General features: G+C 48.2%; 1 protein-coding gene across 1 annotated transcript; it reads left to right on the top strand.

The window, feature by feature from the left end:
* The first annotated feature begins 4,680 nt into the window (after positions 1-4,680).
* Positions 4,681-11,121, top strand: NPPC (natriuretic peptide C). The gene is made up of 3 exons (XM_069089157.1): positions 4,681-4,985; positions 5,478-5,803; positions 10,148-11,121. Exons 1-2 carry the CDS (start codon positions 4,899-4,901, stop codon positions 5,781-5,783), a joined length of 393 nt encoding a protein of 130 aa, XP_068945258.1. The 5' UTR covers positions 4,681-4,898; the 3' UTR covers positions 5,784-5,803; positions 10,148-11,121.
* The last annotated feature ends 10,585 nt before the right edge of the window (positions 11,122-21,706 follow it).

Genomic DNA, 21,706 nt, shown 5'->3' with positions numbered 1-21,706 from the left:
ACTAGAGACACAGAGCCCAACAAGGAGCAGCATGGAGATGTCACCAAAGGTCACAGGAAGTGTATACATAGCCTTGGCTATATATGTAATCTATACATATTGGCTGTTCATCTCTACTAGTATATCCTATGTGTTTGTCCCCTCTTACCACTGACTTTACAGAAGTGTGGCCCTGGTTTAGGGTATAGATGTTCTGTAGCTATTTTGATTACTGTAACATTCCAAGAAATGTCTTTACTCTGTGCTCATTTTTCCACCTGGTTGACTCTTGTAGGGAAACCCACAAGTGGGGGCTCATGTGTTATAGTTTTAGGAATGCAGACCCACACAATATATTCAACCTGGATTACAAAGTTGTAGTTAGGACCTCAGAAGTCTTATCTTCCAGATGAGAAAAGAGGTCAAGATTTGCCCAAAGAGCCAGAATTCAAACCCAGGACCTTTGACTCCAAATACAGCTATTTGCAGTACACCACTGATGATTTGATTACATTCCAGAATGCTTGGGCTACACCTTTAGATTGACCCCTTAAAAGGGACATCTAGAGAGAATCAGCAAATATTTATCTAAGCTCCTACTATATACCAGGCACAGGTCTGGGTGCTGGGGACCCCCGAAAAATCTGCCCCTGCCCTCAAAGTTACATTTTATTGCAGGTTGGAGAGGGAGGTTACAAGCATATATAGGCATATGCAAAATTGGGGGAGGGGGATCAGGAAAGGCATCATGTCGAAGGTGGCTCAAGACAAATGTGAAGGAAATGAGGAATTCTAAGAGGCAGAGTTAAATATTCTGGGCAAGGAGACCAGAGATGGCATGGAGAGTACCTGAGAAGCAGAAAGAGGTTGGTTTGGCTGGACCATTGAGTGCTCAGAGTGGAGTGATGTAGGTACAACAAGGCAGAAACAGAGGCTAAAGACAAGCTGCAAAGGTTCTTAAATGCCCAACAGAAGTCTGCATCTGACCATACAGGTAATAGGGAGCCACTGGAGTTTATTGAGTAGTAGAGTGACTGGTCAGATTTGTGTTTCAGGAAAATCCCTTTGTCAAACAAGGAGAGAACCAAAGTTAAGACAGCTAGAGAGAAGCCTTCGTGATACACTGACTCTGGTTACCTGAAGGGGGATCACCACCTGCCTTCATACCTCAGTTGTGCACTTCCCCACCCCCAGACCACCAGCCATCAGCCAACCAGCCTGGAGAAAACAGGACTCAGCCACTCAGCTTCTGCAGGTGCTGCAGCCTCCCCTCCTCCCTACAGCCCACCCTCAGCAGCTGGGACGGCCAAAGTCCCAGAAAACAAAGTTCCTGCCCCCCAAATCCTTGGCACAGTCAGATGGCTCCAAATCAGAAACAGATCTTTTATCAGTAGAAATGACACTCAAGAAGATGTATTACCATCTGCCTTGCTGCTGCGCCCTAAGGACTAGGGGGGCCTTTCCGTCTGTTCTGCATCTGGGCCCTCCTCAAGATGTTGTCTGCCCCATTACACTGTGAGCTCCCTGAGATCAGGGATTGTCATGATTTTCTCTTGGTATCCCAGCACCTAGCATGATGCTTGACCCATCGAAGTAAGTGCTTTTATACTCACCATACTATTTATGGGCTCAGGTGTGTCTTTTCTATTTGGATTTTTTTTTGATGGATTAAATAAACCCCATCCCGTGTTTCACACATGAGATTGCTTGCATGGGAAGGTGAGACTTTTTTCCTTTTTCTGACATAAAGTGTATGTTTCTGATTTTCTCAGGGGAAGCCTTGGGTTGGGACAGAAATTTAAAAGAGAGATTGAACATGGTCTGGACAAATCCAGATAAGAGGTTCTTAGGGGTGGGGTACACATGTGGCCCTCTAGGTCCTCAAGTTCAGCCCTTTGACTTGAGGATCTAGAGGGTGACATGTGGCCTAGAGCCCCACCCCTGGATTAGATACATACATACATAATGTATATATTTCCCTGGGCAGGGACAAGTATCGGTTTCTGTGTATACATGTAATTCCTAATATTGAAAAACACTAATTTGTAGCTTGTAGAATTTAGATATATTTCTAATTTCTACCTTCCATCAACTCTATGAGCTAAGGATAGAGCAGGAAGAAGTTTCTCACATACAGGTGGGGATACTGAGGCAAGAGAGGTTATTGATTAGTCCCAAACTATAAAGGAATTTCACTGCAGAACCCAGGCAAAAAAAAAAACCTCAAAGTTGTCTTAGGATCTTTCATTGCAGAGGACCATTAAAAAAAAAAGTAGGGGCAGTATGGTATAATGGTTAGGGCACTGGACAGAGAAACTGGCATCCAAATCTCACCCCAGATACTTACTAGCTGTGTGACCCCGGGCAAGTTACTCCTCCCTGGGCCTCAGTTTCTCTCTCTTTAACGTGAGGGGGTTGTCTGGCATGCCACCTTTCTCCTGGGCTCGAAGCTCCAGGGTCCCGGCACTCTCACTCGAACTCTGAGTGCCCTTAAGGGCAAAGCTGAGGCGAGGCGAGGCCCCCCAGATGTTCGAAGCTCCAAGAGAAGGGGAATCCGGGCGAGTCTCCGACCCTCTGAATCCCTTTGCTCTCAGGGTTTGGAGAGGGAAGGAGAGAGCAGAAGGGAAGGGAAGCCACCGTCCCGGGAGAGGCTGGAGCCAAAGGAAAAGAGGTGAACCAGCGAACGCTCGAGCTGCCGGGGAGAGGGCGACCCTGAGGAAGCAGCTACAAGCAGGGAAAGGGGACTGGAAGCCCCCTGGCCAAGGCCTTGAAGCCAAGCTGAGCATCCCTGTGAAACGAGCCGGATGGGGTGCGAGAGGGTACCTCCTCCCCCGCGCTTGTTCACTGGGTGCTTAACCCCAACCACGCCCCGTCAATTCCAATGAGATGTATGGGATTTCCTCCCGCTCCCCTCTGAAATGAGCCCCACAAGCCTCTTGGCTTTCAGTCCCCTGGATCCTTCCATCGGGAGCCTCTCCCGAGATGACCCCGGGACCTGGAATTTTCAGGCGAGATCCCCAGTGGGAAGGATGGGATCACTGAGATCTCCCCTCCCCCCGTCCCCGTCCACTGAAGGGGCTTCCCGAGGCCAAGGGAAGTACGGAGCATTTCTCAAAGGGAGTACCCCCCCCCAAGTCTGGGATCTTCCGTCCTCCTCCTCAGCCATCGGCTGCATCCCCTGGGGACTCTCCCTTTCCTAAGGGGGGGGGGGGGGCAGGGAACGCTAAGCGCTAGTTCCAGAAGAGCCTGGCGAGCGGGTTCCAGAATGTTTGAGGTAAGCGAGGAAGCCCCCGCCATCCCCTCCCAGCTCCCAGTCCTGGTGAGGCACAGGACAGGTCTCGGCTTCCTATCTTGGGGTGTAGGCCGAGGGGCAGGGTAGGGGTGGCGTGGGACTCTGGAGTCTCGAGGAGCAACTTCTGCCCCTTAGAGTCAACTCACTTGTTAAGCATATGGGTCATTCAATGCCCTGCCTACGGTATCTTTGGTGGGTTTTGAATCCCAGTTCTCTTCACAATACCAGACTGCCTCCCTTACTGACTGATTGACGACTCCATTCCGAGCCAGTTTCCTCCAGTGTAAAATCAGGAAAATAACACCTGTAGCTCTTGCCTCCTGTTGGGTTCAAATGAAATCTCGTGGGGAAAGCCTTTGAGCGCAATGCAAACATCACTTCTTATTAAATGTGGCTCGGAGGAAGAGCAGGCGGGCGGGGAAGACGAGGATGCCCAGAGCCCACGCCTGTCCCTTCTCCTTGGGAGTGTGGAGTGGTAAGAGGCCATCTGGCCACAATCGAAAAGCGGTCGGCTCCCCGAAATAGCCCACCCACCCACCGGACTGCTCTACACCCGTGCGCACATACATACAGGCAGGCACACGCGCTCAGCGTGGGCAACCCCCCGTAGGACAAAAGTGCTGGCCCTCTTTCGCCTTCACTCTGCCAAAGTCCCCGGGCGGGTGGGCAGCACCAAGCCCCAAGGCTAGCGATCCCTTCTTGGAGAAGAGCCCGCAGTGGCGGCTCCTGGTGGAGTTACGGTCTGAAATGTGCAAGCTCCAGCCCGGGCACTCATGTTCACGCACACACACACACACACATGCATGCACGCACCCACCCACCCTTCCAGGAGCCTTCGGGAGACCTGCTAGCCTGCAGGTGACAAGAAAACTTGAGTTCTGAGGTCCAGGGAAGGGAAGGAGCTTGAGGCCCGGGGTTAAAGTCAAGGAAGGGCTTCGGACTTTCTGGCTCCTTCCATCGGACTTCCAGCCTCCCTTCTCCTTCACGAGGTAGAAACTGGACTCTAGAAACTGCCCAAACAGGTGCGAGACGAGGCACTCACTTCCAGTACCCCAAGACAATCCAGCGCCCAGCTCTGGTCAGTCTCCAGAGCTCCCAGGAGGAGCCCCGCTGGGGCCCTGACAGTTTCTTCCCCAGGGTTGGGGGCCATTGGGTAGAGTTGGGCTCTAGATTCCCCCGGGGTGGTAGCATCGAATCCCCCCTCCTCGCTCCCTCCCCTAACTTCCCTCCCAGGCCCCCTTCCCTGGCCCTGGGGACTGCAGCCTCGGCCTGTCATTGGTCCGGAGCGCCAGCCGGAGCCCCAGGCTCCGCCAGCCGGGGTGGGCGGGGGGATGACATCAGTGGGCCGCTTGGCTTATAAAGGCACTGAGGGGAGAAGCTGGGTTCAGAGCGCTCCCAGCCGGCGCAGCTGAGCAGCCGCAAACGAGCGCAAGGCCACTTCGCATCCCCGCGGCACTCCGACTCCACTGCAACGCGGCGCTGGGCAGCTCAGGCAGCCCCGCTCTCCGTCCGCTGCGCTGCGCTCAGCTGCGAGCGCCCGCCACCAGCCCGGAGCCCGCCTCCCCATCCTTCTCCGCAGCCCTTGCACCCCTGTAACCCTGCGTGGATCCAAGGATCCCCCAGCACCATGCACGTCTCCCAACTGTTGGCCTGGACGCTGCTTCTGACGCTCCTCTCCCTTCGCCCCGAGGCCAAGCCAGCCGCGCCGCAGAAGGTGGGTGCCCTTCCCTCCCCGGGGCGGAGGAGATGGGGAGGGGAGGGGAGGGGGCAGATTTGCTTGGGGAGGAGTCCAACCCGGGTCCCAGGAAGTACCTAGACAGTTGACCGGCCCCGCGGGATCCCCGGGGCCCAGGGGAGGTGGCTTGGAGATCAGAAGGAAGAAACCCCTGTTGCTCCCTTTGCCGGGTTACAGAAGCAGGGACGGGCAGCTGGCCAAGCTTAGAATGCGCCCAGGACCCGGGGGCGCAGGCAAAGTGTCCAAGGGTCCCAGACGGTCACTTTGAGGGGAAAAGGGCAGGGGCATTGGATGGCACAGCAGGTGAATGACGATGCTCCCGGAGAGGGAGAGAGGGCACAGGTCGGGGAGGACCCGCGATCCGGGTGAGCGAGGAGTCCCCACTCCTGGGGCGCTTTGGAAAGGGAGCAGGGAACCCTTTCCTGGCATGGTCCTCACGTCCCAAGTCTACCTTCCTTCTCTCCCCTACAGCCCCCGCGGGCCCCGCCTGGGGAGGAGCTGGCGGGGGTCCTGGCCTCAGCTGGTGGGGACAAGAAGGGAGACAAGGCACCGGGGGGCAGCGGCGGTGGCGGAGGCGGAGCCAATGCCAAGGGCTCCAACGCGCGTCTACTTCGCGACCTGCGCGTGGACACCCGCTCGAGGGCGGCTTGGGCGCGCCTGCTGCATGACTACCCCAACGCGCGCAAGCTCCGAGGCGTCAACAAGAAGCCCCCGTCCAAGGGTTGCTTCGGTCTCAAGCTGGACCGGATCGGTTCCACGAGCGGTCTGGGATGCTAAGGCGGCGACCCCTGGCGGCGGTGAGTCTCTCGGACCCGCTCCTCTGAGCCCTGTCGGGCCCTGGAGCAGGTGCCTGCCTGAGTCTAGAGGCTGTCAGAGAACTTCCCTGTTCGGGAGCCCTCATTTTATAAGTGGAGAAACTGAGACCAGAGAGCGACCTGATTTGGAGTCTGAAGATAAAGGTTCAAATCTCCTGGCTCTGCCCTCTGTGACCTTGAGCACTTCATGCCTTTCTGGGTCTCAGTTTTTCCATCTGTAAAATAGGGGTTGGATCAGATAGTTTCTAGACCTAAATCTAGGAATCTAAGTTGCAGAGTCAGGATTTGAACTCAAGTCCTTGAATACCAAGGCCAAAGCTCTTTTCTAATAAGTGAGTCATCAGTCAATGGTAAGAGAGCTAGGGTGCAGACCCTTGGCAGTATGTCTCTTTCTATATTACAGGGTCAGTTAGATCTGGAAGGGACCTTCACAAAAGTGTGGACCTAGGGCTGAAAGGGACCCCCGGGACTGTGTGCTCCAACCCCCTCAGGTTATAGATAAGGAAGCTGAGGAATGGCAGGGGAAGAGACTTGGCCAAGGTCACTCAGGTAGTATTCATCAGAGGCAGGATTGGAACCCAGGATCTCTGACTCCAGAGCCCCCTTCTTTCCACCATACCACACTAAGATCTTAAGCCACCTTGGAGATCATTTGGTCCAACTTCTCCATTTTACAGATGGGGAAACTGAGACTCAGAGAAAAGGAAGAGAGTTGACTAAGGTTGCACAACTAATAAGGAGGAAAGCCAGATTCCAACCCCTGACTCAAAGATTCCATCCTCTCCTCCTCATTTTACTCTCTGGGGAAAAAAGGACTAATCTTTTTTCCACATGAAGGGCCTTCCAATACCTAACGATAGCCACCTCTTCTGCAAAGCAAGGCTAACAATCCCAAAGGCACAGTTGTGCCAATGTACCCAATTCCCATGATTCCCTACCATTCCACAATCCCTGAGCTGCAGGGGAGGGATCTCTGTGCCATGGCTGTAGCCAGCTTTGGCAAAGAGCCAGTGCATGGCTCAGGGAAGTCAGTCATGGCCTGGGCTTCATGCCTACAATCCTAAAAGGAAAGGGGGTCTTCTCTGATGGTAGCACGCAGCAGCAGCCTGCATTTTCTCTGTTTAAGAGCAGAGAAGGCAGTTATCCCCTGGGTGAGAGGTCAAAAAATGTATGAGAGGGGCCGCTACTACTTCAAAGCCAAAGGTGAGCATGTTGAGGAACAAAAAGCATGGATCTGTTGCAGCTGGTGTCCCAGGGGTTAGGGTGCCCATTAGTTCTACCCAGAGCATGGGGGGAGGGGGAGAGGAAGTTTTCATAAGTCCTACATTTATAAAGAAGGTACTTCTCCACAAAAACAAATAGCCACTCCATCTCTCCTATTTTAACTGCAAAATAAAGAATTAAATATGTGTATATACATATATATTCACCATTCAAATAACCTGTATAAAGAAAAATAGTCTGCCCCATGCAATAGTCCTGAGGGCCCTGTGCAGAAGACCCTGTACCCAAGGGTGTGGAACCATAGCTTTGGACAATTCAGGTCTACCTGAATTTGCCCTAGGACAGTGTATTAAAAACCAACCAACCAACCTTAGCCTCTTTTTAAGCAGGAACAAAGATTTAAGTCGGTCGGACCCCTCTCCTAGGTCCTGATGCTAATGTATCCTTCATGTCTGGTGAGGAATGCCTGGGTTTCCCTATCCCAGCTTAAGGAAGAGTCAAATAAAGTAAATGAGCAGACCCCACCCCACCCCCAGATGTAAATGTTGCTTCCTTCCTTAATTTGTTGGACTGCAGCCAAACTCATCAGTCTGGAATCACCTTCCCCCTACAGCTCCAGATCCTTCCTAGCTCCCCACAGGAGAGAGCTGCCTGGAACACTGAGTGAGAGTGACTTGTCCAGGGGAACTCGGGCAATGCATGCCATAGGCAGGCCTTCCTGACTCGAACGCTAGCTCTCTGGCTACTGGGCCACGCTCCCTTTTTTTCATTTTAACTTCCCTTCTCCCTTCCACCCCCAATATTCCCTTTTTGACTTGGCCTTGAATTCAGCTGTTCCTCCCTTCTCCCAACTTCAGCAAAAATGCATAGACTTCTCCCTGACCTGAGCAGGGGCCTCCCAGAGATGATGGTGAGACAATTGCTTTCTCCTCTTCATTCCCCGCTACTTTCTTCCTTTCACAAATGAGGAGATGGAGATGAATGGCTCCCCAGTATGCAGGCTGATACAGAAAAGATGCTTCATGCCAACTGACTGTGCCAAACATCCAAATCCACTCATTGCACCCTCCCAGGCTTTGTCATACAGGACAGTAGAAGTCTCATCTAATGTCTGGGCCTCTCATCCACCTCATTCCGGGGTGAGCAGAGATCTAGGTCACCAAGACTCCAGCCTTCATCGCAACAAACCGAGCGATGAGGGCTGGGCACCTGCATGCCACAAATTCTCCGTCCCTTTGACCTAAGCCTCAGTCAGTTTCTTCATCTGCAAAGTGGGGATGATGGCAGTGTTTTTGTAAAGGAAGAACTTTGTCTGAAAGCACTCTGAGAGCTGTGGCTGGTGATGGTTGCCCTGTGTCTGTTTGCATTTCAAGACTATCAATGCAGCTCTTGGCCTGTCTACCGGTCGCTCATATCACATGACCTGCCCACCTCCTTTTCTGATCATTTCTGGAGTGATAATCCTGAGTGAAACCAAATGGTACAGATGGAAAGAGCACAGAACCACAGGACCTGAATCCAAATCCCACTGCTCATGCTTACTGTGTGTGTGTGACCTTGGACAAGTCACTTAAACTCTGTGGGCCTCAGTTTCCTCATCTGTAAAAAGAGAGCCTCTAAGGTCCCTATCAGCTCTAGACCTGGGTCCTATCCCTCTTTGGAAACCTATTTTTTAAAAGCAAAACAGTCCTTGACCTCCAGGAACTAACAATATATTTGTTTTTATGAGAACTGCCTAGGTAACCAGTGAGGCAGTGCCTTGCTGTGTGACCTTGTGTGACTGCTTAACCTCTCTAAGCCCCCAGGCTCCTCTCAGACTGGTTACTGAAGTCGCAGATGGGGTGAGCTCTGCCTAGGTGGAAAGAGCTCTCCACCTGAGGGGAGTCCCAGACCCTCTGCCTGGTCCCCCAGAGGTGACCAGAGGCCTGAAGGAGTTGTTCTGCCCCTTTGGACACTCCTGCTTCTGCTTTCCCCAGCTCTGAGGTGAGTTGTGGGAGAACTTTCATCTGTTTTAAAGATCACAGGATGAAAGGATCATCCATTTGGAAATGGAAGGAACGTTAGGGTCATCTAGTCCCAGCTCCTCACTTTGTTTATGAAGAAATTGATGTACAAAAAAGGTTAAATGACTTACCCAGGGTCATACTGTTGGGGAGTGAGGGGGTCCATACCTGAACCTTCCACTGCAGTGATGTGTAGATCCTGACTTCTTTGCAGCATCTAAGCGTTCAGACCAAGGTGTCCAGGGATCCCAGAACCTTCCAGCAGCAAGGACTGGGTGGAAGAAAAGCGTCCTATGTTGTCTATACACCATAAGATCAGTCTTAGTCATGGGAGAGGCCCTGGCTGCTGGACAGAGCTCAGGGTTTCCCACCAGCTGTATGATATTGCATGACCCTGGGCACATGACTTGGCTTCTTGGCAAAGAATGGAGGCTGTGAGAAAAGCATTTTGTAAACTCTAAAGACACCATGGAAAGAGAAATGAGATTGGAATCAAAGGATCTGGGTTCAAATCCTGCCTCTGGTACTCACAAACTGTGGGATCTTGGAAAGTCACTTAACCTCAGTTTCCTTTTCTGTAAAGCAAGGAGGGTGTGGTCCCTTCCAGCTCCAGAACTGTGAGCTTATGAAGTCCTCTAAGCCTCACTTTATTCAGTCTGTCAGATGAGAGGATTCCTTGTAGTTCTAAGTCTCTGACTCACATGACCTAGGGGTGGGGAACCTATATGGTTTTACAGAACAAACCCTTTTATTAAGGGAATTTGTGCTGTGAAGTTTAGATTCAGTCAAAGGGCCACACCTGAGGATGTAGAGGGCCACATGTAGTGAGGGGGGTCCCCATGGGTTAGCTGATGAGGCTTTAAATGAATTTCTCTGTGCTTTCTCCAGGACACCCTCCCTGATCCTACCCTTCTGCCCCTTGTAGTTATTATGCATTACTTTAGGAATATGTTATATTCACTTATCTCCATACATGCCCCCTCTCCTTATGGAATGGAAACTTCTTGAGGACAGGGGCTTTTTTTGTCTTTGTATGGACCTGGCACCAGAGGGACCATAATCAATGATTATTGAATTGAATGGAATTTGTGTGTTTCAGGACCAGGCAGCCACTGGCACAGCTTGATGCAAGCATCCTTGGTCACCCGCCCCAAACCATCCGGAAGCACCTCCCAGCAGTTGTGGCTCTGACATGTCTTGGGGGTTTGTTTCCGGTGGGGAGACGCCGCCAGCGGCTTGGTTATTGTTTGGTGAGGGGCGTTCTGATTTTCTTTGGGTCGTTTTTGTTTTTCTCAAAATTAAAAATAAAACTTCTATATTCTATATGATATATATTATATACATGAAACACCCCCCACCCTGACCCCCACCTTTATGGAGACACGAAGACAAGAGACAGTTTTTCTCGAGACTGACAAGGCCAGCAATATATCGAACCTTGCTGTTTGTAAATTCATGTCATGCATAAATGTATTTATGTTGTAAAGCTATTTATATTGTTTATAAAGAGATATTTATAAAAGTTTTATTTATGTAACTAAATGAAGGGAGTCCATCATTGTAATGTACTTATCCTCAATAGCTGGAAAATGTAAAAACCATCCCATGAATATCTGGACAGCTGTTTTTATTTATTCAACCTACATGTTTATTTTAGAAGGACAGAATGGTCCATGGCTTCTTGATTTTAAAAGTTTGATCAATGTCCTTATTTTTTTAATGTCTCCATAATTTTCTGCTAGACTGTGGTATGGTACAAAGAAGGCTGGATTTGGTGACCTCCCCAGGCCATCCAAATCCTGGCTCTTCTCTCTTACCTATATGACCTTAGGTCAGTCCTTGAATCTCTGTGGGCCTCAGTTTCCCTCATCTGTAAAATGAGGGGGAAAGGGTTGAACTAGATCACCTCTAAGGTAGAATGTAAACTCCTTCAGGGCAGGAACTCTTTGTTGTTTTTGTATCTCCTGCACCTAGCTCAATACCTGATGCATAGTAGGAACTTAACAAATGCTTATTGGATGAACCCATTCCCTCCCTTCTTGTCCTCTCCCCACCACAGAATCCTCCTTTGGGAAAAATAAAAACAACCAATTCAGCGACAGCCTTTGTGCCTATTTTCTGTGCTCTGTGTTTGTCCATCTGTAGCAGCAAGCACCCCAAGCGTCCTCAGGGTTTGCAGCTACCACAGGTTCTTGGATCTGCTTTGTTAAAGGAAAGCAACTCAAAATGGGTTAACAAGCTTACTTTAATCAGTCAGACATATATCATTTACCTTGTTCAGGAGAAAAGGTCAGCACCCTGAACCTCAAAGTATACAGGCATAATTATCAAGACAGAAACATCAAGTAGACAGATTTCCAAACTGTCCAACCATTACATCCATACCCAGTCAACATCTGGGTTTCCCAAAGCCGGGGGACTCTCAACAACAGCTTCCCAGAATTCAGATCAAATCACAGAACACTTCTCAAAGTGAGTCCCAAAACAAAGCTACACATCAGGGCTTATATAGCCTTCACCTGGCTCAGAGAATGTAACAACCTTCTGGACCCACTGGCCAATCAAAAAGTATCTACTGAAAAACAAGCCTCCCACCCCAGGCTTCAGGTGCACATTAGCCTAGGGGCAGGGAAGATCTTCCAAATTTGCATTTCCATTACACCATCCCGACCAATGACCCAACCTTCATCTTCTCTAAAGAGGAGGAGAAAGAATGGTTCCTCTTCTGTCCTCTGGAACTGACATTGTTCATGACATTTCATCTGACTGCGGTTCATTTCCATTATTGTAGTCATGGATATCATTTTCCTGGTTCTGTTTTCTTCCCTCTACATTAGTTCATACAAATCTTCCCACGTTCCTCTGAATTCTTTGCATTTGTTCTTTCTCAGAGGACAGTAATATTCTAGGATATTCACACTCTCCTATCTTTTCAGTCATTCTCTAAATGTTTAGTATTTCTCTTACTTCCACTTTCTTGCTATTTCCCAAAAAGGTGCTGTTATAATCACTTTGGTATATATCCAACCCATTTTTTTTCCTAAGGAAGAATCAACTTGGATGGTAGTAAGAGGGTGATGGAATGGGGTCTCAAAGGGATCTTAAGGCTCTCTACACTACATTTGATGAATGAATTTCAAAGTGCTGACTTCAGTTTCTCCAAATTCCAAATTTCCTTCCCCCAAATGATGGGTGAAAGAGTCAGATTTAAAGGTTCCAAATACTTTGTGAGCAACAGAGGAGCTCCATGAGCTAGTTTATGGCTTGTGACTTTCCACAGATAAATAAATAGACTTGGCTTTCCATAATGAAGCAGCTGTATCAACAATGCAATATTCACAATGCCTACAGTAACTATAAATATGCTGATATGGTGATTAATCTCAAACTATGCCAGGCTCTCTACATGGGGGACAAAGTTAGAACATTTATTCAAATACCAGAAAACTGAGTCCCCAAGCCAAAAAGTCAAAGCCATAACAGTAGATATGAAGTTGGCACACATAGTTAATGTAGTAAACACCCACATTCTCAAGCCTTCAAAACAGAACAGGCTACCTCAGGCAAAGATCCTCCTCTCCTCACTCACGGCAACTGAGCGTCCAGGCAGCTTGCTACCAGCAGTTCTGGCCCCCCACAGTTCCCGTCCCTGGCAGTCCTCAGCAGGAGTCCTTAGCAGAAACTCTGGCTGGCTCAAAAAAAAAAAAAAGGGAGTTCGAGCTGCACCTGCCACCGCTGGTGTCGATGCTGCCCCCACGCTTCCAGTCACCCCATGCAATCTAGCTTTTCTCCCTTTTCCTCTTGCCCCACCCCTTCCTGCTAGTCAGCAAGTTCAAGGTCTTCACAGAAGACCTTCAAATCTCATTACCATTACAGCTGCTGGGAAAGAATCTACTTGTCCCGGGGCTTTTGTCCATGGTTCTGCCTAACAGACATAACTGTCTGGCACCAGAGAAGAAAGTAGAGTTTTTTCATAATAATGCAAGTTAAAACATTTCAGCATCCTTTCACACGCATTCCTGAGACAGAGCCCTGGCCCCTCTTTCTTTCTATTTGCCCTCATAGACCTCAGTTGGATTTAATAATCATCTCTATGCAGGTGATGCCACATTTCTACATCCAGCCCTAGCCTTTCTTCTGAGCTCCAGTCTCATGTCAACAACAGCCTGCTGGATGTCTTGAACTGAATGATCTCCAAAGCATGATGTCCAAAACAGAATTCATTATTTTCCCCTGCTAAAGTCTATGTCCCTCAACCTTCCCCTCTATTGAAGGTCACACCATCTTTCTGATCACTGAAGTTCGAAACCTGAGAGTCATGTGGGATTTTTCCCCTCTCTAACACCCCCTAGAGCCAATCAGTCACTTGCCATTTCTACCTCCACACTGTCTCTCAAAGTCGTCCCCTCTCTCTCCTTGCATACACCATCAGCATTGCCTCATTATCCCCCATCTGGACCATTACTGTAGCCTTTCCCCTTTCCAATCCAGGCTCTACACTGCAGCTACCAAATCAATTTTCTTCAGACACAAGTCTGATCATGTAACTCCCTTGATCGAGACATCTCAGACTCCCTACTGCCTCTAGTAGAGAGTTCCAGTTCTTCTGGTTGACACTGAAGACCCTTCGATCTGGCTCCACCCTCACTTCCCAGACTTGGTTTCATGTTACCCACTTTTAGAGTCATTGCTCCCGATACAAGCTATTACAATCCCTTCCTCCACGCCTGGAATGGTTTTCTTCTTCACATCTTCTGCTTTCAAGGCTGGGTCCGTGACACCTCCCACAGGGGGTGCCTTCCCTACTCCTCCTCAAGTATCTCCCTCAAGCAGTTATACTTATACCACATACATTTTGTACGCACGTATAAATATGTAAGTTAGATGTTTATGGACACATAAGTATGCACACATGATTACAGAATATATGTTCAAAGCACTAGGGACACAAAAGTGAGACTGTCCCTGCCATCCAGAAGCTCACATCCTAGTGGAGAAGACAAGACATTTCAAGGGTTTCATCTGTAAGATAGAAGGCACAAAGAAAAGCAGAAGTTAATGTAGCCTCTTTTGGGCCACTTCCGTTCCGAGAGTGTTCGTTTCTGGTGATGAATCGATTTAGCTCACATTTGAATGGATGGATGGACGAGAAAGCATCTAACATTGCTACCTCCCTGGCCAGGGCCTCGGGCCCCTACTTGTTCTCCCTGCCCCACCTCTCCCCACTCAATTCTATCCTCCACTCAGCCACCAAATTGATTCTCTAAAGCACAGATCTGATCATGCCACTCCCTTTTCAGTAAACTCCAGAGACTCCCTAGCTCCTCCAGGATCAAATGTGAAAGCCTCTGTTTGGTTTTTAAAGTCATCCATCACTTGGCTCCTTGTCTTTCCAGTCTTCTTCTCCCTTCTCTTCCTGTAGGTCCTATGATCCAGTGATCCTGCCTCAGAGTTGTTTCTCCAAGACAAGTCACATTCCAAGCTTCTCTGATTCTTCTCCACCTTTCCTGGAATTCTCTCCCTCTTGGTCTCTGCCTCCTGCCTTCTCTGGCTTCCTTCAAGTCCCAGCTAAACCACTTCTACAAGAAACCTTCCCCACCCCACCTTAAGGTCAATGACTTCTAGCTACTTCTTAGTTTGAATTGATATGGTTTGTTTGCTCGTTGTCTCCTCATTAGACTGTAAGCCCCCCGAGGGCAGGGATTGTCTTTTTTTAGGACAGTGCTTGGCACTTGGTTGGCCTTTAATTGATGTTTAAGCACTGACAATGTGCCAGTTCAGTGCTAAGGACTGAGGGCACAGAAGTGAAAGTCAAGCACTTAAAAGGTTTGTAAAGTCTCTTTTAGCCTCCAAGGCTGAGATACAATGAAGTAGGGATCTATTCTCTGCTGCATATGCTAATTTTAGCTTAACAATTAACTCCAAGAAAACACTGGTGCTCCACCAGCCAGCACCACACCGTCCACACGTGGCACCATCAGTTACAGCAAATGGAGAAGTTTTGAATGCTGTGGGTAAGTTCACTTACCTGGCCAGTATACTTTCCAGGAATGTCCACAACTCACACACTGCCAGAGCTAGCTAGCTCTGTGTTTGGGAGGCTCCAAGGGAAAGTGTGAGGGAGTAGAATTATTAGACTATCTGTCAGACTGAAGGTCTACACAGCTGTTGAGCTTTTTTTAGCTGATTTTATTTTATTTTATTTTTCCTTAATAGTATTTTTTTCCAATTACATGTAAAGATAGTTTTCAACATTCATTTTGTAAAATTTTGAGTTCCAAATTTTTCTCCCTCCCTTCTCCCCTTTCTTCAAGACAACATACAATGTGATATAGGTCATGCATGTACAGTCACATTAAACATATTTACACATTAGTTATGTTGTGAAAGAAGAATCAGAACAAAAGAGAAAAACCACTAGAAAGAAAAAACAAACAAATTTGAAAATAGTCTGCTTTGATCTGCATTCTGACTCCATAATTCTTTCTCTGGATGTGGTTAACATTTTCCATCATGAATCTTTTTTAAAATAATGAATTCGTTAATTTTTAGTTTTTAATATTTACTTCCATAAGATTTTTGAGTTTTAAATTTTCGCCCCTACCGTCTCCTCCCCACTCCCCAAGAGGGCATGCAATCTGATATAGGCTCTCCTTATAGATTCATATTAACCAGCCATGAGAAAGAAGAAACAAAAGAAAAGGAGAGCAAATAGTCTGCTTCCATCTGCCTTCAGACTCCAAAGTTCTTTTTGTGGATGGCATTTTTCATCATGAGTCTTTTGGAACTGTCTTAGATCCTTGCATTGCTGGGAAGGAATCAGTCCGTCCAGGTCAGTCATCACACAAAGTGGCTGTTACTGTGTACAGTGTTCTGGTTCTGCTGACTTCTCTCTGCATCAGTTCATGCAAGTCTTTCCAGGTTTTTCTGAAGTCTGCCTACTCATCATTTTTTATAGCAAAATAATATTCCATTATATTCATATGCCACAACTTGTTTAGCCATTGCCCAATTAATGAGCATCCTTTCAATTTCCAATTCTTTGCCACCACAAAAAAGAGCTGCTATAGTATTTCTGTACATGTGGGTCTGACCTTATTGCTGCGTGCCTGTGAAACCTGGACAGTCTACCAGCACCAAGCCAGGAAACTGAATCACTTCTATGTGAATTGTCTTAGGAAGATTCTGAAGATCACCTGGCAGGATAAGGAACCAGGCACTGAGGTCTTTACTCAAACTAAACTGCCAGGTATTCAAACTCTGCTTCAGAGAGCACAGCTCCAATGGGTTGGCCACATTGTTTGAATGCAAAATGTATGCTTGCCAAAAAAGACTGTTTTATGGGGAACTCACATGGGGCAAGTGCTCACATGGTCAGAAGAAGTGATACAAGGATATTCTCAAGGTCTCTCTTAAGAACTTTGGAATTGATGGTGAGACGTGGGAGACACTGGTCCAGGACTGCTCAGCATGGTGAGCCCCCATCAGAGAAGGCATTGTGCTCTGTGAGAGAAGCAGAGTGGAAGCAGCTCCAAGCCAACACAGGATGTGCAGATTTGGAGAATCCAATGTTCACATGGACTCTTTGTGCCCGCCCTGTGGCAGAACATCCCAACCTCCTATTGGTCTGATCAGCCACAGTCAGACACACTGTGCCTTGACTCCAGCCCACTCCAGGAGAAAGGCGCTGTCATTATCCCAGCTTTACAGACAAATCCACAAACATTTCTTTCTAGACCAAGCTCCCTGCCCTCACTTTGACTGGAACCTTAGCTCCAGCCTGAGCTGGCCCAGGTGTAATAGGGATGCAAATTTAAGATCTTCCCTGCCCCTAGGCCCTTTGGCAGGCTTACCTGCACCTGGAGCCTGTGGCTAGAGGCTTGTTTTTCAGGAGATACTTTGTGATTGGGCAGTGGGTCAAAAGGGTTGTGACATTCTCTGAGCCAGGAGAAGGCTATATAATCCCTGATGTGAGACTTTGTTTTGGGGCTCACTTTGAGAAGTGTTGTGTGATTTGACCAGATGAGACTCTGGGCAACCATTGAGAGCCCCCCCCCCCGACTTTGAAAAACCCAGATGTTGATGCTTCCCTCTCTGGTAACTGACTAAGTATGGATGTAATGGTTGGACAGTTGGAGGCCTGTCTGCTTGAAATGTTTCTCTGTCTTGTAACTTTTGCTTGTAACCTGTCTGTATACTCTGAAGTTTGGGGTGCTGACTTTTTCCCCTGAACTAGGTAAATGATATGTTTGATTGATTAAAGCAAGATTGTTAATCCATTTTGAGTTGCTTTCCTTTAGAAAAGCAGATCTAAGAACCTGTGTTGGCATCCACCCTGGGGATGCTAGGTTGCTTGCCACTATACCAGGGTGGGCATTTCCAATCCATGCTGTCTCTCAGCCATTCCTAGACCAGCCCCGGACAGCTCCCATTGTGTGTGCATGATCTCCCTCTTTAGAAAGTAAGCTTGTGGAGGGGGAGGGGTGGCGAAGTGGCACAGTGAATACAGCACTGGCCCTGGAGTCAGGAGGACCTGAGTTCAAATCTTGCCTCAGGCACTTACTATCCATGTGACCTTGAGCAAATCACTTCACCTTTTTTTCCTTGTCTGTCAAATGAAGAAGTCAGACTCAATGGCCTCTAAGGTTCCTTCCACCTCCAAGTCTATGAGCCTGTAATCATACAGGGAATCCTGTGCTCAGGAATCCAAATGAGAAACAGGCCCACGCTCAGACTGGGCCTTGTGGGCCATCGAGCTCCCCTCCCTTAAAGCTTTCTCTTGACTCTGCTCAGCTTTGAGATGAACCTTCCCAAGAAGCCTTGTTCTCTTCCAAGAAGGGCCCAGCTCATCCCAGAGCCTGGGGGAAGGGCTCTCTGCCCCGCCTCTGTGTGACACCATCCACCTCTTGGACTCATTAAATGCCCAGGAACCACGGGGTCCAGGCTTCTGTAGTATGTGGTCCTCTTCCTCTGTTTCTACTCTGCCATCTTGGCTGTGCCCCCCAGTCCTTTTCCTCTGAATTCACCTGGGAGCCATGGAAGGTGCAGGTGGGGATCAGAACCCCGGCCCTTCTGCTGGATTTTTACAAAGTCCAGCCAGAAAATGGGGAATATTTCTAGGAATGCAAAGGCAAAAACACAGAAGTAATCAGGGCTCTGATCAACACAGCCACCTATCAAGCTCAGAGAACCACCAACAAAGAAGTCGTGCCCTGGTTTCTTAGCAGATTTGTTGGATCACTGAGGCAGGAGGAGCAGGTGGTCAGGGGTGACCAGGGCATGGATTTATTTTGCTTTCCTGCACTTCTGTAGGGAAGGAGGGGGAAGAGAAGAGCCAAGCCAAGCTTCTTTTAAGTTTTAAATTTCTATTGAAGTCTTTTGTTTTTATCTCCTTAATTTGTTCCTCCATCCCGACCCAGTGAATTGTTCCTCCATCCCCTTTTAACAAAAAAGCTTTAAAAAATATCAATCAGCAAAACTAATGAACACATTGAACGAATCTGCCAGTCCGTGAGATCCATCAGTCAGCAGTCCCCCACTCTGGGCCCACTGCTGCACTGAGCGCTGGAGATTCAAATACAAGGAATGAGCCAGTCTGGGAATGCTCTCAAGGAAGGAGCTTTCATTCTGACCCAGGAGACAAGTACTCAATGTGTTCGAAGATTCACAGAATTCCTGTAAAGAGAATTAACGTGCTAGTTAAACGCAATGTCTCCTACTGGGCCTCAGTTTCCTTATCTGTAAAAAGAGGAGATTGAGCTCAATGACCCCTGAGGCTCCTCCCAGATCTGGGGCTTTGACCCTGGGATCCTCTCCCACAGCTCCCTTCTCCAATGAAGGGAGAGAGATGTAGCATGCCATTTCTTCAAGGACAGGGTTGGTCATTTAAAACATTTTTAAAGAGAAAACAAAATTGAGAATTGCTAATGATAGCTCATTCTATTGGCCTGAAGGGCTCACAATATTTTGTGAAGCAGATAGTGTAAGAATTCTTATTTCCATTCTGCAGATGAAAAAGTGGAGGCTCTAGAGGAAATGTGACTTACCCAAGGTCACACTGCTCACAAAGTTTCAGTTCCAGAACTTGAACCCTGGCCCTTGTTCCACAGTACCACCTTCCCCACTGGACTTGGCAGCGGTAAAGGAGGGAGAAAAAGAGGAGCTGTAAGCTCCCTAATTACAATGAGAAGACCCAGAATTTGGCCATACCTAAGATCCAGAGCCCCAGAAGCTAGCAAGGGTTTTCTAAGATTTCAGCCTGCCTTGTGCAAGAGAATGAGCAGGTAGGGAGCCCCCTGGACCCAAAGGATGAGCCACAGGAAGGGAACCTCTTTGGGTCAGGTTCCCATGCGGTCAGGGCTCAGAAAGAGCACCCTTGGGGGCAGCTAGGTGTCGAAGTGAGTAAAGCTCCGGCACTGGAGTCAGGAGGATCCACATTCGGTGCGGGCCTCGGACACTTAACACACAAAAAAACTAGCCATGTGACCTTGGGTAAGTTACTTAACCCCAACTGCCCTCCAAAAGGAAAAAAAAAAAAAAGCGCACCCTCCTCCCCTCCAGCTCTGCTTGTGGATACCAGAGGAATCAGGTTAGCAGAGGGAAGCTGCAAGCAGCCCTGCCCAGGGATTCAGGGGCAGTGGTTTCTCCAAAATCAGAGGACAAGAACTTAGTAGAGAAAAGGGTTGGATACCATCCATGGTTCCCCACTCCCTAAACCGCAGCATGTTTCCTGCTGCCCACAGGCTCCTTCCCTTGGCACAGGCAGCCCCATGCAGACCACAAGCCATGTCCAAAGAGAGAGCAAAGCTAGAGGGTTTCCAAAGAGGCTCCTTCCAAGGAAGAGAAGTGTATGGAACCTCCCCTCCCCCACTTATGTTCCGCCTCTCCCTGCCCCCCACCCCACTGTGGGCAGATGTGAAGGAAGCTGTTCTGTGAATCCCTCCTTGGTGTCAGTCCTGCTCCAAAGGGCAGCAGCATCACCTTTGGGCATTCAATAAGCCTCGGGGGCTGCCTGATCAAAGATACAGTCCTCCGGCTTTCAGACTCTTCAAGATCTGCCTCCTCCCACACACAGACTCTGTGTCCCAGGGCACTGGCCTTTCGGTAGCTCCCTGAACAAGACGCTCCCCCTGAAAGCCCCAGGCGTCTGCACTGGATGGCCCCCCTTCCAGGAATCTCCTCCCTCCTCATCCTCACCGGCTGATTTCCCTGGTTTCTCCGGCTTTCGCCTTTCCTAATCCTCCTTAACTTTCCAGTCTTCCCTCTGTTTCTTAGCCCCAAGTTGTCCTGCATTTAGTTTGTCTGGTCCATTTTCTGCCTTACTCTATATCTCCAGGGATTATCACAGCACCTGACACATAGTAGATGATTAATAAAGGCTAGCTGACTGATGGACTCTTTCAGGGGACTTTTTGGTTTGGTTGTGACCAGACTGGCTTGTGATTTTTCGGTTTAGAGTGAGGAACTTCCTAGGACAGAACTGCTGATCATTTCTCCCTGCAACCTAGGGTCTTAGAGGGCTGTATGTATGTTAAGTGACTTGCCCAGGGTCTGCAGCCTGGACAGAACGTGGGTCCAGATCATCCTGACACCAGGAACAGCTCTCTCTCCCATGTCAGGCTGTCTCCGTGTAAATGCCCCTCTTTCCCGTCATCCATACATCCATCATCACTATCATTATTAAGAGAAGAGAAATGTTGGAAAAGAAGCTGTTGAGAAGAATGTTATGAAAACTTCCCCAAATAACAAAAAATGAGAAACGGACTTTTTGGTAACGTGGCTCCCTCCGTCTGCTCACGGTGCCAGATCATGGTGGGACCTAAGAAGATAGCTTTGATGAATGCCCCCGGGGATGCGCTTGGGAGCGCTTTGTAACCTACCATGCTATGGGGATGTTCATCATTATTTTTATCTTTACTGCTAACGTCATTTCAAGGAATTTGAAATGAAAATGTCCATAGGCTTGGGCAACGCAAGGCAGAATGATTGACCAGAAGTCTCAGAACTGGGATGTCTGCCTCTCAAGAATCAGTTACCCACAACCACAGGAATAAATGCTCCAAATTGCTGACAATAAAAGGAATGCAAATGAAGAAAACTCCCACCTGCCAGATTGGCAAGGCTGCCAAAAAAGGGAAAGAACTGCTGGACAGGATGTGGGAGAACAGCCAAACTTAATGCCCTGTTGGTGGAGCATCAAATTGGCTTAAATGTCCCAGAAAGTAACTGGGGAATCTACCCACAAAGTCATCAACCTGCTATACCACTATTGGGTGTATGCCCCCGAAGAGATCAAAGACCCATGTGTAAACATAAATTTATATTTATACATTTTAAATTGTTATATGACTATGTAATGTAATACAATAGATACATTACATGTGATAGTATCATTATCATAGAAATATATAACATTATGTGATTTAATTATCATTATAAGTATTAAAATTATTGTTATATATTTATATAAATGTATCTATATATTTACAGTCACTCTGTTATAGCAGAGAACTGGAAACTAAGAGAGAGACCATCAGTTGGGGTATATCAGAATAGATAAGGTATGGAAATGGAATGAGCTATAAAAAGAGATGGCAGCTAGAGCTCCTAGTCTGTAGTCAGGAAGAGCTGAGTTCAAATCCAGCCTTAGATACTTCTT

This window comes from Petaurus breviceps, unplaced genomic scaffold, assembly GCF_028583685.1.
Source record: "Petaurus breviceps papuanus isolate PSGF00001 unplaced genomic scaffold, PetGlider_PUasm1.0 186, whole genome shotgun sequence".
NCBI classification, from domain to species: domain Eukaryota; kingdom Metazoa; phylum Chordata; class Mammalia; order Diprotodontia; family Petauridae; genus Petaurus; species Petaurus breviceps.
Note: the sequence above shows the minus strand (reverse complement) of the source record. Positions and strands in the feature narration are given on the sequence as shown.

Excerpts from the sequence above, each read along its gene's own strand:
- NPPC (XM_069089157.1), top strand. The coding sequence starts at position 4,899 with ATGCACGTCTCCCAACTGTTGGCCTGGACGCTGCTTCTGACGCTCCTC. Across the intron at positions 4,986-5,477 it reads AGCCAGCCGCGCCGCAGAAG|CCCCCGCGGGCCCCGCCTGG; the intron begins GTGGGTGCCCTT and ends TCTCCCCTACAG.